The 14,930-nt window shown below is 42.6% G+C and overlaps 1 protein-coding gene across 1 annotated transcript; it reads left to right on the plus strand.

The window, feature by feature from the left end:
- Positions 1–1,759: 1,759 nt before the first annotated feature.
- LOC110523963 (trimeric intracellular cation channel type B) lies at positions 1,760–14,188 on the plus strand. Its single transcript, XM_021603141.2, has 6 exons — positions 1,760–2,169; positions 8,033–8,189; positions 10,945–11,129; positions 11,993–12,080; positions 12,394–12,511; positions 13,109–14,188. Exons 1-6 carry the CDS (start codon positions 2,046–2,048, stop codon positions 13,418–13,420), a joined length of 984 nt encoding a protein of 327 aa, XP_021458816.2. The 5' UTR covers positions 1,760–2,045; the 3' UTR covers positions 13,421–14,188.
- Positions 14,189–14,930: the final 742 nt, after the last annotated feature.

Here is a 14,930-nt window from a genome sequence, read left to right on the forward strand (position 1 = left end):
TTCGCATGAAAATCTGTTGCCAATTGGATGGAAACCTAGCTAGTGTATCAAATCAATCAACTGGGTCCAACCCAAATCTGTCACACAACATTGTATCATCTAGCCCAGTGGTTCCCAAACTTTTTATAGCCCCTTCAAACATTCAACCTCCAGCTCAAATGTTGTTTTTTTGCCATCACTGTAAGCCTGCCACACACACACACTATACGATACATTTATTAAACATAAGAATGAGCGTGAGTTTCTGTCACAACCCGGCTCGTGGGAAGTGAAAAAGGTCGTCAGAGTCTTAAAATCGCAATTTGCCAAGCCAGGATACAGTGGCTTCTGATTAAATACAATTTTCACAGAACCACTTGTTGCAATTTTGATGAGGCTCTCTTGTTCAGATTTCGGCAAGTGGACTGGAGGCAGGGCATGAAAGGGATAACAAATCCAGTTGTTTGTGTCATCCGGTTTGGGAAAGTACCTGCGTAATTGCACACCTTTCTCACTCAGGTGCTTCGCTATATCACATTTGACATTGTCCGTAAGCTTGAGTTCATGACATGATATGACATGCCATACTATTTTTGTCCAGACAGCATCAGATTCATGGTCTACACATACTGAGACAGAGGGGCGCTGTTTCGCTCGCTCAGATGCTTTATCTGAGATTGAGATGTGCCTTTCTGTGGGCGCTTGCCTCGGTCAAATTAACAATGAATATTTCCATATTTTATTTGGACGAGCATGGAGGTAGAGTAGGGTGGGCCAGGCCCCATAACGCTGGCCCTGGGCAGCGCCATTGAGGACTTTCCCCATTTTGAAGTAGTCAACTGGGTGGGACCTCCTATGGGTTAAGGAAGGATCACATAATTCCATCCAGGTCACCAGGAGAGATTATCAGCCAACATAGCCGTGGGAAGTAGGGGTGCTGAGGGTGCTGCAGCATCCCATGAAAAATCATAATTAAAATAAAAAAGTAAAAAAAAAAAAGTCCTTTACTAGTCCTGTATAAAGGCCCGATATAGCCATCTGTAACGTCAGCAAAAAAATAAAAAAAATCGTAGAACCCCCACCCCCAAACATCTTCTTGCAGGCTATGTCAGCCAATTAATTATACCTCTGAGCAAACGTTCCATAACTGCAGGTGGCAGCAAATCGCCAACCTTGGACTTATACCAGTTCAAGCAACATGCTCCAAGTGGCAGTGTGTACCCTTTCAGTTTGTTTGCCAATTTATAGATATAGAAGAAGAATATTTATTGAAAATGGAGGTGGGCTCCATGGCGCTGCCGTGCTCTCACAGGCGCCATAATGGGACAGATACAAAGATGCGATGTCTATCTAAGTCTATGGTTGAGCCCCCAACTTAAACTACAGTAGGTAGACATGTTCTTGTTCATGTTCATGAACTGCTCGATCAAAATAAACCTACACATAAAACATGCATCCCGTTTTTCTTTTTGACAGGTAGGCTTTCATACTGTAATGACTGATGCAAAGTGCAGCTACACAGTTGTTACACGCTACCTATGCACAATGTAAACAGTTGCAACGATAATAACCTGTGCATAACTGTACCTGCTGCTCATGTCATTACAAATACGTAAATAGTTGCAACTCTGTATGCTTGTGTGTGTGTGTGTGTGTGTGTCCACGCGCGTGCAGAAGTGCATTGCGAGAACCTGTCCTATAGCGTCACTCCGCGAGCCACACACGCACCTCTGATAGGCTCATCCTTCCACTTCTTGCCAATCAGAGAGCCCCGCTCGCTCCAACCGCCACACCGTTGACGGACCGACGTAGCCGGAATTCCGCATCCTGATGTCAATGGCCTTGCATTGGCTGTCCCTTGTCCATAGGGAGCCGTTGCTGACCGCTAACCAGGTGTTGCCAGTTTTGCGCTCGTCAGAACCAGCTGTTTCGATCTGAACTCTGAAGACAAGACAGACGAAAGACTGCTACAGATGCTCGGAGTTGGACAACTGCCACTTATTTAAACACCTCGAAGATTAGAAGTAGAGAGCACTCAACTCGAGGGATTCCAGAGTAACAGAAATATGGATTTGTTTGGGGTTCTGAATTTGGACGAAGTGTCCCATGGACTGGCTGGTCTGTCCATGTTTCCATACTTTGACACGGCGCATTACGTTGTCTCAGTGATGGCACTGCGAGAACAGCCAGGTAAGCAAAGACCGTTCCAACGGCGGGTTGACATTGACCGGTCTAGTTTACCACAGTAGCCCAGCTATAACTGTTATAACGCTTAATCTATCTACTTGCCGATTGACTGTTTTGCCTCGTTACTTTCCATATTTTCATGACAATAAGGCGAGGCTTAAGTACTACACTTTTTGCTCACTGATGACAGATTTCAGCCTCGAGCGAGTTGCCGCCACACCAGACGTGTCAGTACGCGTTCGATTAAGCGTGTGAGAACGTGAAACTTGATAGAGCGTTCCACACAACTCAACGTTTTTGGCCACGTTGAATGTTGACGTAGTCTACGGTTATGTTTTCATTTTCGAAATAACCCCAGCTGGGTGGCATAATGATCTTAGGGAATGGATAACTGCTGCGGGATTCATTTGATAATTGACATCCCTCATATAACAAAAGTGACAAAGTTATGCATGAGTCCTAGCTAAATCTATTTATGTTTTTATCTGTTTGCCCAGTTGACTTTAACAAGGTCAAGTCATTCCGCTTTTGCATCCTTGAAGTTCATGTAGTGGACAGTGATTGTGCACACACACACACACAACCACACACACAATCCCTCTCCCACAAACATAGTGAGATTGTGTATTGTGCTGTATCAGGGCGTGGGGACTAATTACTTAAGATTAAAACTGTAGCCTGAACTGTATGTAACAGGAGATTTGCAGATATAAGATTTTTGATACTCTGTGCTTGAGAAGGGAGGCGAATGAGTCAAGGATGGAAAAACGTGACCCAAATGTAGATTATGACCTACAGTAGGCTATAAATGGATAATAACAGAGTGTGTGATTTAGAGAACACAAACAACTACTGTAGCCTATTCTTCATGAATCACGATAATGTTGTTAAGCTTAAAGGTCAATGAAAGTAAATTAGTCAATGGCATGGCTGTATTGACGTCATAGAGATGTTATCTTAACATTTACAACAAACACATTATCACTGGCACTATCCATTGTGATATAGGTAGCAGCTACAGTACAGGCCTACTGGACATCGGGTTGCCTGACACTATGCCAAGTCTGTTATATTTATGTCACTCTTATAGTGGCTCAGTTTAGAGACAGGTGGAGTTTTACAATTTCAATGTTGACCTTTTCCCCAAACAAACCAGACCCGAGTTCAAAATAAAATAAAAATATTCAAGCATTTACTCTAGTCTGTCTGGAGTGCCAGATGAATAGTTGCTTTTTTGTGACTTTTCTATTGGTTCCATTGCGGCAGGCAAGCTCAATCAAGCCCAGATAAAGAATTTGAAATGATATCTAATAGTACTTGAACCCAGGTCTGAAACAAACAGCAGGGTTAGAGCTAGTGTGACTTCACTGACATCTCATTCCCTCTGGCCTGTCAATACCTCAGCCACTGCTGATCCTATAGGCTATGATCTGCATCCCAAATGGCACCATATTCCCTACAAAATTTGGAATAGGGTGTCAATTGGGGTACAGTCTATATGTCCCACAGGCTTCCTGGGTGTGAGTAATGGAGGGGGTTGCCCTCGTGCAGTTTTCCTCTGCTGTCAACCTCCCAAAATATCACACGGTCACCCAACATGCACCAGTGGTCCTAATATAACCCCTCCCCTGGGTGTGTGGAGAATGTGTGTGTGTGACACGATATGGTCATAGCCTTGCCTGTATTATGATGGCTTCTACAACACAGAAAGCCATTTTAGTGGAATCTACAGCCATATCAGGGATCAATTCTAGAACTTATGCCACAGAGAACTTATTAGATTCTAAGTTCCAAATCCTATTTGATCCCAGAAAGGAATGTTCCAAAAGAGCCTGTTCTTTTCCCCTCTGTCTTCCATCCTGTTCTGGCTGGCCTTCATTTTTAGACAGCACTGGATCTTGTCATGATTCCCACAAAGCACTCAGACTTGACATTTTTCATGGAAACAACTGGCACATTGTACATTTAGAGCCACTTGAAAAGCACCACTGATATGTAGATGGTGTTTATAATAAACACCAAGTATTTTTCATGAGCACTTGTCTTTATACAGTTATTTCAAGCCGTGTCCAAACAAACTTCACTGAGAGAGTTGTGCAGGAAGTGGGAGGTCTGTCTGCCATCTAAAATGGAAAAACGCAGCATTAGTTCATTCTGTGTACAGTCTGTAATATTAAAAGAAGTGCCCCATCCTCAAGTTCTCACAGAGGTGACCTAGCCCAGAGAGACAGACCCAGAAAGACAAACGGACTGAACGAGAGAGAGAGAGAAGTCACTCCCGGACTCTGAGGATTCTGTGACGTAAAACTAGTCTCTCAGAGCGACATACATCAGTGTTTTCTAAACGGGGTCTAGTAACAAACCGCAGCTATAGAAACCCAGTAAATGAACCCGGTAGACCGGAACAACAGAGAGACAGGGGTTACACCACATTCTGTTCCTTCCTGTTTGGAGAAAGCGTACGTGAAAAATCAGACTGGGGCCAACTCTACTCACCACAACAAACTACATAGCAGCACGACACCAGGATGTTGTCTTTGCTTTACCCATAACTATCCAAGGAGGCCAGCCTGACAGCGAGATCAGATTTGACTTGTAAATGCCCTCTGAATGCAAAATGTGCTAGTAACCAAGGTCTCTCGAGGCATGGTGGTCAGGGTGAAGTGTATAGTGTCTCCTGCACAACCTAAAAAAAGCTAAACCTCTGCAGGGTTACTCTTTCTGCTGGTTTGTGACGAGAGATTGGATTCCAGCAAGCGTTCCTTTTTGGGGTGTAATTTGTCACACTGTACCTGTCCAAATGCAAAAGTAAAGGGGTCACAGAAATGTCACAATGGAAACATTGTGAACACTTCCTGTCTTTTATTGGGACTGTATATTCAACAGGCAAATACTGTGATTCACGAAAGGAGAAGCACAGCACTTTACATGACGTAATTCAAATGTTTTAGGCTTTCTCTTGAAGCAAAAACTCAACAACCCACACAATCAATATCCCTAGCTGGCAGCATAACCAGTTCGTTCACCCATTCTCAAGGGATTCTCAGTGTGCAAGGGATAGACGATTCAACGAGCTTCAATAATTACAGATATGCAGTGGAACGTATTAGTTGACACAACCTCTCACCTCTCTTGTTTACTTATGCTAAATGGGGGGAAGCGGCCTTAATTTTTGTTGCTTGGCTGGCTCTGCTAGCTCTGCTGCTTATATAGCCCTCAAGGCATGAACTGCTTTTCAACTACAGGAAGCTCATCACAGCTAATTTCACACGCTGCTGCTGTATGTGGCGAAACACACTGCTCCAGGCCTTTGTAACAAAATAACCAACTCTGTTTCTCTGCTGTCTGATCAGTTCTCATGGGAGAAAGAAATCCTCTCTCTAAACAGTGCTACGTGTTCCCAACACTATGCCTATACTCAGGCGATATAACACCTACAGTAGATGTTGTGTACACATTTGCATACATGTCATTGAACTAACTATCTGCACTATTTATCATTGAACTCTTTTGTATAGGCATATTCATGAATGTTGTGCCTTTTGGTTATGTTACAGGTTACAGTATGTTTCCCAGTAGACAGGTATGTTACTACTTCATAAGTACAACTTATTACTACATGTCATTACCGTAACAATCCCATCCACCTTCTATAAAAATCCATCCAGAGTCAAACAGTATGTATAGACTATATACAGTATATGGCTCTGAGTAAACTCATCTTTAGAGATCCACTGTTGACAAATCTTCTATCCAGAAGGCTTTGTCCCAGATCTGGTGCATGCATGGCCGCCACGCTTTTCTTTGTTTGTTTACTACCTTCATTTAACCAAGCCTAGTCCCAGATCTGTTTGTGTGGACTTGCGAACTGTTTGGTGTGACAACTCTGATAGGAGTTGGTAAGTGAACACAAACAGATCTGGGACCGGGGTATATTTAAACGGGTAGGTTAAATATTTCACCATAACAACCTGTTAAGCGTTGTTGTGTCAGTGATCTGAAGGAGCCATGGTTACACCGCTCCTCCTGCTATCACAGTGATTTAACTGTTTACTAAGCTCGTTAAAAGGTTATTACGGCTGTTATAACCTTCCGTCAATTGACCACGACCTGCTTTCAATTGATGGTTTGCATGACGGCAGTTCTTTTGCTTAGGGATGTTGTTGATGTGCTGTAACCCCGACTTGAGTTGCAACATCAACTACCTTGCTCCAACGGCAAACGGCACAAATGCCGCCGACCATGTAGGCTGTCAGTTCTGGTGTGTGTGTGTGTGTGTTCAGATGGGTACTGTTGCGCAAAGCTGAGTGTCCATCTATAGTGAACTGTGATGCACAATATACATTTTCATCCGCTATTGACTGGTTGTGCAAATGGTTGTTTGGTGACGCCTGAGATTTGGAGTTGTGTGGAACCGTTGGTGTATGTTTTGTGTGTTGCGCGTATTTGCTTTTGCTTTGTGTGTTTCTGTATGTGTGTGTGCCAACTGTGTACTGTCGCTCACCCTCTCTTGGAAACAGGTAATCACTAATCCGCATTGCTTGATCTATATCATGTGATATGTAAACAGTGTGCCAGGAGCCCTGCGATTAGATAGTTACACTGCAGATACGGTTGTAGTTCCTCCTGTAAAACCTCTCTTAACCTCTCTCCCCTAACCACTGTTGGATGTGTTGGAATTTGGTCAAGGCATTGTTGCTACCAACTCCAGACCACACATTGCCACAGAAGAGCTGCATGGATTTGATTTCTCTCTCTCCACTGTTTTCAATTTATCCTGTCAATAAAACTTTCAAAATACAGAAATTGATTTGTTTTAGAAAACACAACAGGATAAACACTACTGTCGTTTTTAATTATTGAGACAATGGGAAGTGTCTTATAATAAAGGAAGCCTTAGTTGTGTTCAAGAGAGAGAACTCTAAATAACATGGCTTCCTAGTTGTGTTTGTGCTCAGGGCAGGAAGGTTCCTTGCCTGCCTCTCCAGAAGTCTTTAATCTCTTCAATCCCTCAGATTAACCAGGCTGGCATTACAGGATTTAGTTAGCGTGGGGCTAACCTTGAGACCAGGAAGTAGACTACTTGGGAAATGGCCAATTTAAGACGAGGAAGGGCCAGAGCCAAGGTGCTAAATATGGCTCTGAGAAGGGCCTCAGCTATGTACGTCCTATGCTCACATGGTGGACTGGACTGGTAGGAACTTGATCCTGTACATCAGCAGACTCCATCACCATCAACAATCATTTTCCGGACCCACCTCCCTCCATTCAAGCCATGATCTTTTTGACCCTCCATCTTTGGTGACCAAGTGGTTGCAACTTGATCTTGTACTTGACTAGTACATTTTCACCATGTGAACATACTATATTTAGCCATATTTTTAACATTTATTTGTCCGAGTAGGTGGGGTTTATTAGCTTGTTTGCCACACTGTTTGTGGTGTAATGACCTTTTGGCTGACCTGAGTGACCCAACTACCTGTGTCTGTCCCTAATACATAGACTTCCACTTTCTTAATAGTCGATCCTAGTTGATCTAGAATTCCTTCCTTTAAGAGGCAGTGACCATAGTCTGAGTGAAGGAGACCATACTTATCTTAATTGAGCAGATACTAGCCCTAATCAACAAACGTTTGAGCTCTTAACTCTGCACTTTACTCTGAAGTCCTAGAAAACTGATTCTCATATCTGTATCAAAATGTGTGTAGGTGAGACGAGCACATATCCTAGTCCTGTGGCTGACCTGGTTCTCAGTTCTATATCTACTGTAGTTAATATTTAAACTGCCCTGGACACATTGTCATGTTATATTGCACTTTATTTTACTTAGTTTTAGATAAACTAACCGCTGGGGACTGGGTTTCAGGAGCTCTGGAGGTGGCGCGGAGGAGCCCGTTTGCCTGCTGGTTCAGTTCCATGCTCTACTGCTTCGGAGGGGGCATTCTCTCAGGTTTCATGATGGCTGAGGCCCCCATAGCCTTCCTGTCCAACAGCACCAGCGTTCTCATGGCCTCTGTCATATGGTGAGTCCTCTATTAGCTTTAAGAGATCAGAGGGAGGTAGGGGACAGAGATGGCCCCTATGTCGAACAGTGCCAATGTCCTCATGGCCTCTTATCTGGTGAGTGGAGGGAGAGATGGAGTGTGGGCTAGAGAGCGAGCAATCACAGGAAAACAGCCCAACATGCAGTGTCTCTGGGAAAGACATTGGAATACACACTAGAATACTGTGTAGATTGCATTCAGTGTACCCTGAGAACCAATGGACCATAGATTCTCTGTGAGGTGTATCCAGACTGGGAGAGCCTCGCAGCAGGGGAAAGGGCTGAATAAAATACACCTATTAAAACATTTTTAAAAACGCGTCTACCATGCTTCCTTTTCAATACCATAGTGTTTTAGTGCCCTCTGCTGGGGGGAACCCAACATGCATACTGTATGCAACATTTGCTTACTGACTGAACTGTGCTGTACATTATTTTTAAACAAGGACATTTAAGAACCTGTCTTTGTCAAATCAAATCAAGCTTTATTTATTTCAGACATGGAATGCAACGCAATTTGCTTTACAGGAAAAAAATATATAAAAATAAAAAAAGCTTAAATATTTACTACACAAGATTTTTAAAAACAAAATAGTGACACAAACTGAACAACTAAAAAGCACCCTTAGGAAAATAAAAGCTAAAAATCTGTTTTTTAAGATCTCTTTTAAATATGTCCACTGTTTCAGCTCCCCTCTGGTTAGCTGGCAGGCTATTCCAGAGGCTGGGGCATAACCACTGAAGGCTGCCTCTCCATGCCTCTTGGTCCTAGGCTTTGAGATAGACCCTACCCTGAAGAAGTTAACTATTTTTCTCCATTTCCACCTGACTGACGTGCCCAAAGTAAACTGCCTGTTGCTCAGGCCCTGAAGCCAGGATATGCATATAATTGGTACTATTGGAAAGAAAACCCTTTGAAGTTTGTAGAAATGTTAAAATAATGTAGGAGACTATAACACAATAGATATGGTATGAGAAAAACCAACCAGAAATTATTTTTAATAAAACCAACCAGAAATTCCAATAGAATATTGTATAGGGAAAAATGTTTATCTAGCTCCCAGTATGCAATTCCTATGGCTTCCCCTGGATGTCAGTAGTCTTCGTTCAAGGTTTCAGGCGTCTTTCTTCCCAAACGAGGAAGAATTATGAGTTTTAGTACAGGGATTCAGTCTACGTGCGCGGGACGAAGAGGATGCGCACCTGCTAATATCGTTTTCCTATTGAACATCTTTCCATATGAAATATTATAGTTTTAATTACATTTTAGGGTATCTGAGAATTAAATAAAGGTATTTGGACTCGTTTTATTGAAGTTTAGCAGTAGCGATTTGGATTCCTTTCTCTGCATGTTGAATGACTGGATTACTCAAATTGATGGCGCCAACTAAACTGACTTTTTTTAATTTTTTTTTTTTATAAAGAAGGATTCTATCTAACAAAACAACACTACATCCTGTATATCGCAGCATCCTGTATGTTTAGCAGTTGACCAATGGCTTTCTTGGGTAGACCAGACAGGAGAGCAATACAGTAGTCAAGCCTGCTTGTAATAAAAGCATGGATGAGTCTTGTCTGTATCAGCCTGAGAGAGAAACGGCCACACCTTTTTCACATTCCCAATGTTTGATTTTGATTCCCCTTTGATTCCCTCTCTGTGCTTTGGCTCCAACAAGTACCTTGGTCTTGTCTTGATTTAGCTGGAGGAACTTGTGTGCCACCCAAGTATTTAAATCACTAATAGTCTAATCATTTATTTGTGGAGCTAAAATCCTCTGGTGACACAAATGTAAAGTCGTGTATCTTCTGTGTAGCAGTGAAAATAAATGTTGTGACTTCTCATAATGCTGAGAAGGGGATATATATATAAACTGAACAGTACCAGACCCTTGTGGAACTCCACATATGATATGTATTTTCTCTGAGTTATGTTCACCAAGGGTGACAAACTCTCAACTGGTTAAATAGGTCCTAAACCAATTTAGAACCGAACAGGAGAGACCAACCCACCTCTCCAGTCTGTCCAGAAGGACATCGTGGTCAACCGTGTCGAATGCAGCACTTAAATATAAGAGTACAAAGACAGAGAGCTGTTTGGCATCCGGGTTGGGTCTAAGATCATTTACCACTTTAAATTCAATTTTAGTTACCTTGTGGATTTTAGTAGGCCTATGGGTGTTTTGATAACATACACTTGTGTAACAGAATATGCAAATAAGTGGGTAAATGACCACACAGGAATTAGCCAATCCTGGTCCCAGATCTATTTGTGCTGTATATGTTTAGCATGGCAATGTTGACCATGGGATTTGGCAAGACGGCACAAACAGATCTGGGACCAGGCTAGAATATGTCATTATTCAATTACACTCAAGGTAATATATACTGGGGGCTCCCGAGTGGCGCAGGGGTCTAAGGCACTGCTCCTCAGTGTGAGGCATCACTGCAGTTTTGCTGTAAGATATTACTCACTACTTCGTGAATGTATATTGTGTGGTTGTGGGAAGAATTGAGTAAAATACCGCCCTCTGCTGGCCAAATAGAAGACTGCTTGCTGTTAACAGACAGTATAGCTGGGGGTTTACTACAGTAAACTGAATGTGAACATAGAGCTCATTCTCAAATGTCTGCCGGTATGTATGTATGTGTGTGTGCGTGTGTACATACATTTCTGTGTGAGTCCTGGCTTGTGTGTGTGTGTGTGCATGCCTGCCTTCCCTGTGTGTGTATTCTAGGTACCTGGTGTTCTACTGCCCCCAGGACGTGGTGTACTCCTGTACCACCTTCTTCCCCCTGCGTCTGGTGCTGACGGGTATGAAGGAGGTGACCCGCACATGGAAGGTCCTGGGGGGTGTGGCTCAGGCACACAGCAAGTACAAGGATGGACTGCTGGTGATGATCGCTATAGGATGGGCTAAAGGTACAGTAGGCATCTATTGTGAATGCAATTCACACAAGCATAGTCTGATAACCATACAGATTCTGACAACCTCTGGCCACTATATGCTATGCTAAGGTACCACTGTGTGTGTATACAGACAAGCATGCGAAATATGCCCATATACACACACACACACACACACACAGAGATACATAAACGCTCTCTCTCCCACTTATAAAGTATACCCAACATCTAGTTTTCATTTACATCCGGTTGAGTTGTCAACCAACACAAATTCACCATGTCATTGTTTTAAGGTTAAAAGTCGGGTGGAAAAAAAGACCAAATTCCCTGACGTTGATGACTTTCTGCAAATCCAATCAGTTTCCCACGTTGATTCAACGTCATCACATAGATTCAACCAGTTTTTGCCCAGTGGGTACGTTGTGTGCAAATCAATTTGGAAAGTAAAGCCTTGTAGGTAGTCATTCATAAGACGCGTTTGAGAAATGTAATGGATATCAAAACCATTACTGTTGTCGTTGTTAATGTCCTTAGTTTTGGTCCTTACAAATGTTTCTACATAACAAGAGGTTAAGTTGACACTAATTGTGATCCTGAAAATGAAGCCCGGAAGCCTTTACACACACTATATTCTTAGTATTTATTTAGCAACAAACAAACTCATTGAGTTGACTTTTTAGACAAATTACTGGAACAAAATAGTATAATGCAACTAGCCTGGTCTCAGATTTGTTTATGCTGAATAGCAAACTCATATGGTCATTGTCATGCCAAACAGACCACTGGAGCTGGCAAGACTGCACAAACAGATCTGGGATCAGGCTACACAGGCTACTGTAACAGCCCAGGACAATTACACCGCCTTTACTTCTCTTCAGGTGCTGGAGGGGGTCTGATCAGTAACTTTGAGCAGCTGGTACGAGGAGTCTGGAAGCCAGAGACCAACGAGCTTCTCAAGATGACCTAGTAAGTCTCCTCTACCAGTGCTCGTACTTGGCTCTGTGTGATGTTGTGCACAGAAACCCAGTGACATAATTGGAGACTCACTGAGTGACAGATCTGTCGCTGGCTTGCTGACTGTGTTGGCTTTGAATTTGATCTGTTGTGTGATACTGTCTGTCTGGTGGGCTTCTCCCTATTCTGATACGGGAGAGTGAGGAGGAGGAGAGCGAGAAAGAGGAGATCCTGAATGCCTACCCGCTGTGACTCACAATCTGTTCAGAACCACAAGTCATGACATCTGAGTTGACCTCTGACCTTTTAACCTTTGTTTGTGCAGCCCCACTAAGGTCACCTTGATAGGAGCGGTGCTGTTTGCCCTGCAGCAGAACCAGTACCTCCCTGTCCAGAAACAGCACCTCATGCTGCTCTACACCGTCTTCACCGTCGTCAACAAGGTCAGTCACTGACCTAACCCTCAAAGTCTAACCCTAGCCGCAACCCTAACACTATAGGACTCGTATGTTTATCGGACCCAGATCAAGCCTAGACATGAACTAATAAAGCATACTCAATAGACGATCTCAGCTGAAAGTTGTTGTTTTTTAAACACAGGAATAGGTTTATTCATCTGGGTCTGGGAAAACAGCCAGGACACACAGTTTATGGAAGTCAAACAACATTCTAAAATGTATTAAGTAGTAGTGTTCGCCATGTTATTTTAATGACCTACCATTATCATTAGCTATGACTCAACATTAGTCTTGGTGTTGCCCCAGCAGGAGACTTTTGTATCGTTTTCATCTTGTTGCGTCATTCTTTCTCAATCCTCTCACACTGAGGTCTCCTGCTCTCGACTCTGATTAATCTAAGCACAGGTTTTCAGAACTCTTTCAAATGTTCATTTGGAGTTCACCGGTCAACTCACTAAAGTTGCATTTAATCTGATTAAGCATCTATTTACCTCCTCATTAGTCATTTTTGTAGTAGTCAGTGTATTCTCATCACTCCACCCTCTTTTCCTCTAAATCCTTCCACCCCTCTTTTTTTTCCAGACAAGGATGATGCTGACCGGCTCCTCTTCCTCACCCTTTGCTCCCATCGAGTCTGTCGTATACAGCGCATTCTTCGCTGGTCCGTCACCATCCTCATATACCTCCCTCACCACAGAGACCGAGACCCTTGTAGTGAAGAAGCCATCCACAGCCACTAAGAAGAGCATCAAAGAGGCCTGTGAGAGCCTGAACGGAGCAGCCCCAGGCTCCCCGTCCATGACTGCTGCACACAAGAGGGGAAAGGGCTCCCCGAAGAAGGCCAAAGAGCAACCGGCAAGCACTGAAACAGTGCGCAATAAGAAGAGTGACTAGTGACTGTATACTGTACTATATAGTCTATAGAATGGACAGCCACTTAGCACACTAGAATTTGACTGGTAAAGGCATGGGTACACTTAATATGGCCGCCAGTCCACCCACTGTTAGTACATTGACTTGAATGGGGATGTCCATTCTATAAATTATATTTATATGCTGTGATGCCCTGCTTGTCCTGTGACACCGTCATCCTGTGATAGGTCCCAATTTGTTCACTACCCCACCCCCTTGGTCCTAACACTTTGATGTGTGTAGATCTGTAAGGTGTAAGCAATATGGTGAAAGCTTCACCACTACCTGTATATACTTATCCAGATCCTTCAGATCTTCAAACATCAAATTATGGCTAGGGTTGCAAAATTCCTGCAACTTTCAATGAATTCCCTGGTTTTCCCGAAATCCCTGTTGGAGGATTCCTGGAATCAGGGAATAAGCAGGAAATCTGGAGTCTTTCAACCAGGACTTTTGAAAACCCAGGGAAATTATTGAATGTTCCAGAAATTTTGCAACGCTAGTTATGGCCAAGCGGGAGGAAATTGGGGACCGGCTGAATGAGTGCAAATATAATCTATGCTGATTTTAATATATTATACAGTAAATGTATCTATTTTACTATTTTATATTGAAGTTTGATAATCCTTTTCTAATTATGCGTTGATTAATCCAGTTTTTACTAAGGGATAAATACTGTCCATGATGCTGATCGATGACTGTCAGCCACTGTTTAACTGTATTTTAATATTAAATATTCTGTTTTATTGATCTATGTTTCATTCTATGAAATGTTTTAAGATTTTACATAGAGTTAATATCATTATTACTCTAGATGTTCTATTCTATTTATACTCAAGGAAATGCACTTGAATTACACATTTCTAAATGGAATGCCTTTTGGTGCACTTACTCTTTTATGAATGCTTTAAGGTCTCTTGAGCGCTTTAAAAGTACATGATCGCGTGCACTTTAATCGGAGTCCTTGTCGTTCTCCTACAGTAACACCGAAATGCAAACACTTGGACATTTGAAGACATTTGTATGGTAAAACCTTTAGTTGATAACCTTCATACAAAGCTGTTCAGATTGGAGAACTATTTTCAGATACAGCGTCTCGAAGCTCTGAGTTGACCTACCGATAATGTACTTCTTCAATTATATTCTCACCTGTAACAATGGCTCGTATTTATCTGAGCTGTGGTCATGTCCAGGGCAAGACCCATTTAACGAGGCCAAGGAAAGGTCAGATTTTAGCTGAGAGTAACTAGTGTGCAATAATGCTGCCCTTATATGTGTCTCGGTCTATTGGTTGTGTTTTCCCTCATGTCTTTGATTTGGAACAGTAGAAACTATTGGAGCTCACAGATGTAACATTTCTATCTGTAAGACAAAGAGTGAAACATTGCATCATTGTAGCATCAGAACTTGATTGATAGCTCACCCACTTTCACCACCTTCGGAAAAGAAAATCTGGAAATCCTTCAAGTTCACAAAATAACCTCAGAGTTTG

The sequence above is a fragment of the Oncorhynchus mykiss genome, chromosome 5 (assembly GCF_013265735.2).
Source record: "Oncorhynchus mykiss isolate Arlee chromosome 5, USDA_OmykA_1.1, whole genome shotgun sequence".
Classification (NCBI taxonomy): Eukaryota; Metazoa; Chordata; class Actinopteri; order Salmoniformes; family Salmonidae; genus Oncorhynchus; species Oncorhynchus mykiss.

Bases quoted from the DNA above. Each gene is read 5' to 3' on its own strand.
- LOC110523963 (XM_021603141.2), top strand. From the start codon at position 2,046: ATGGATTTGTTTGGGGTTCTGAATTTGGACGAAGTGTCCCATGGACTG. The intron at 11,130-11,992 runs GTACAGTAGGCA...ACTTCTCTTCAG, and splicing joins CGCTATAGGATGGGCTAAAG to GTGCTGGAGGGGGTCTGATC. The intron at 12,512-13,108 runs GTCAGTCACTGA...TTTTTTTTCCAG, and splicing joins TCTTCACCGTCGTCAACAAG to ACAAGGATGATGCTGACCGG.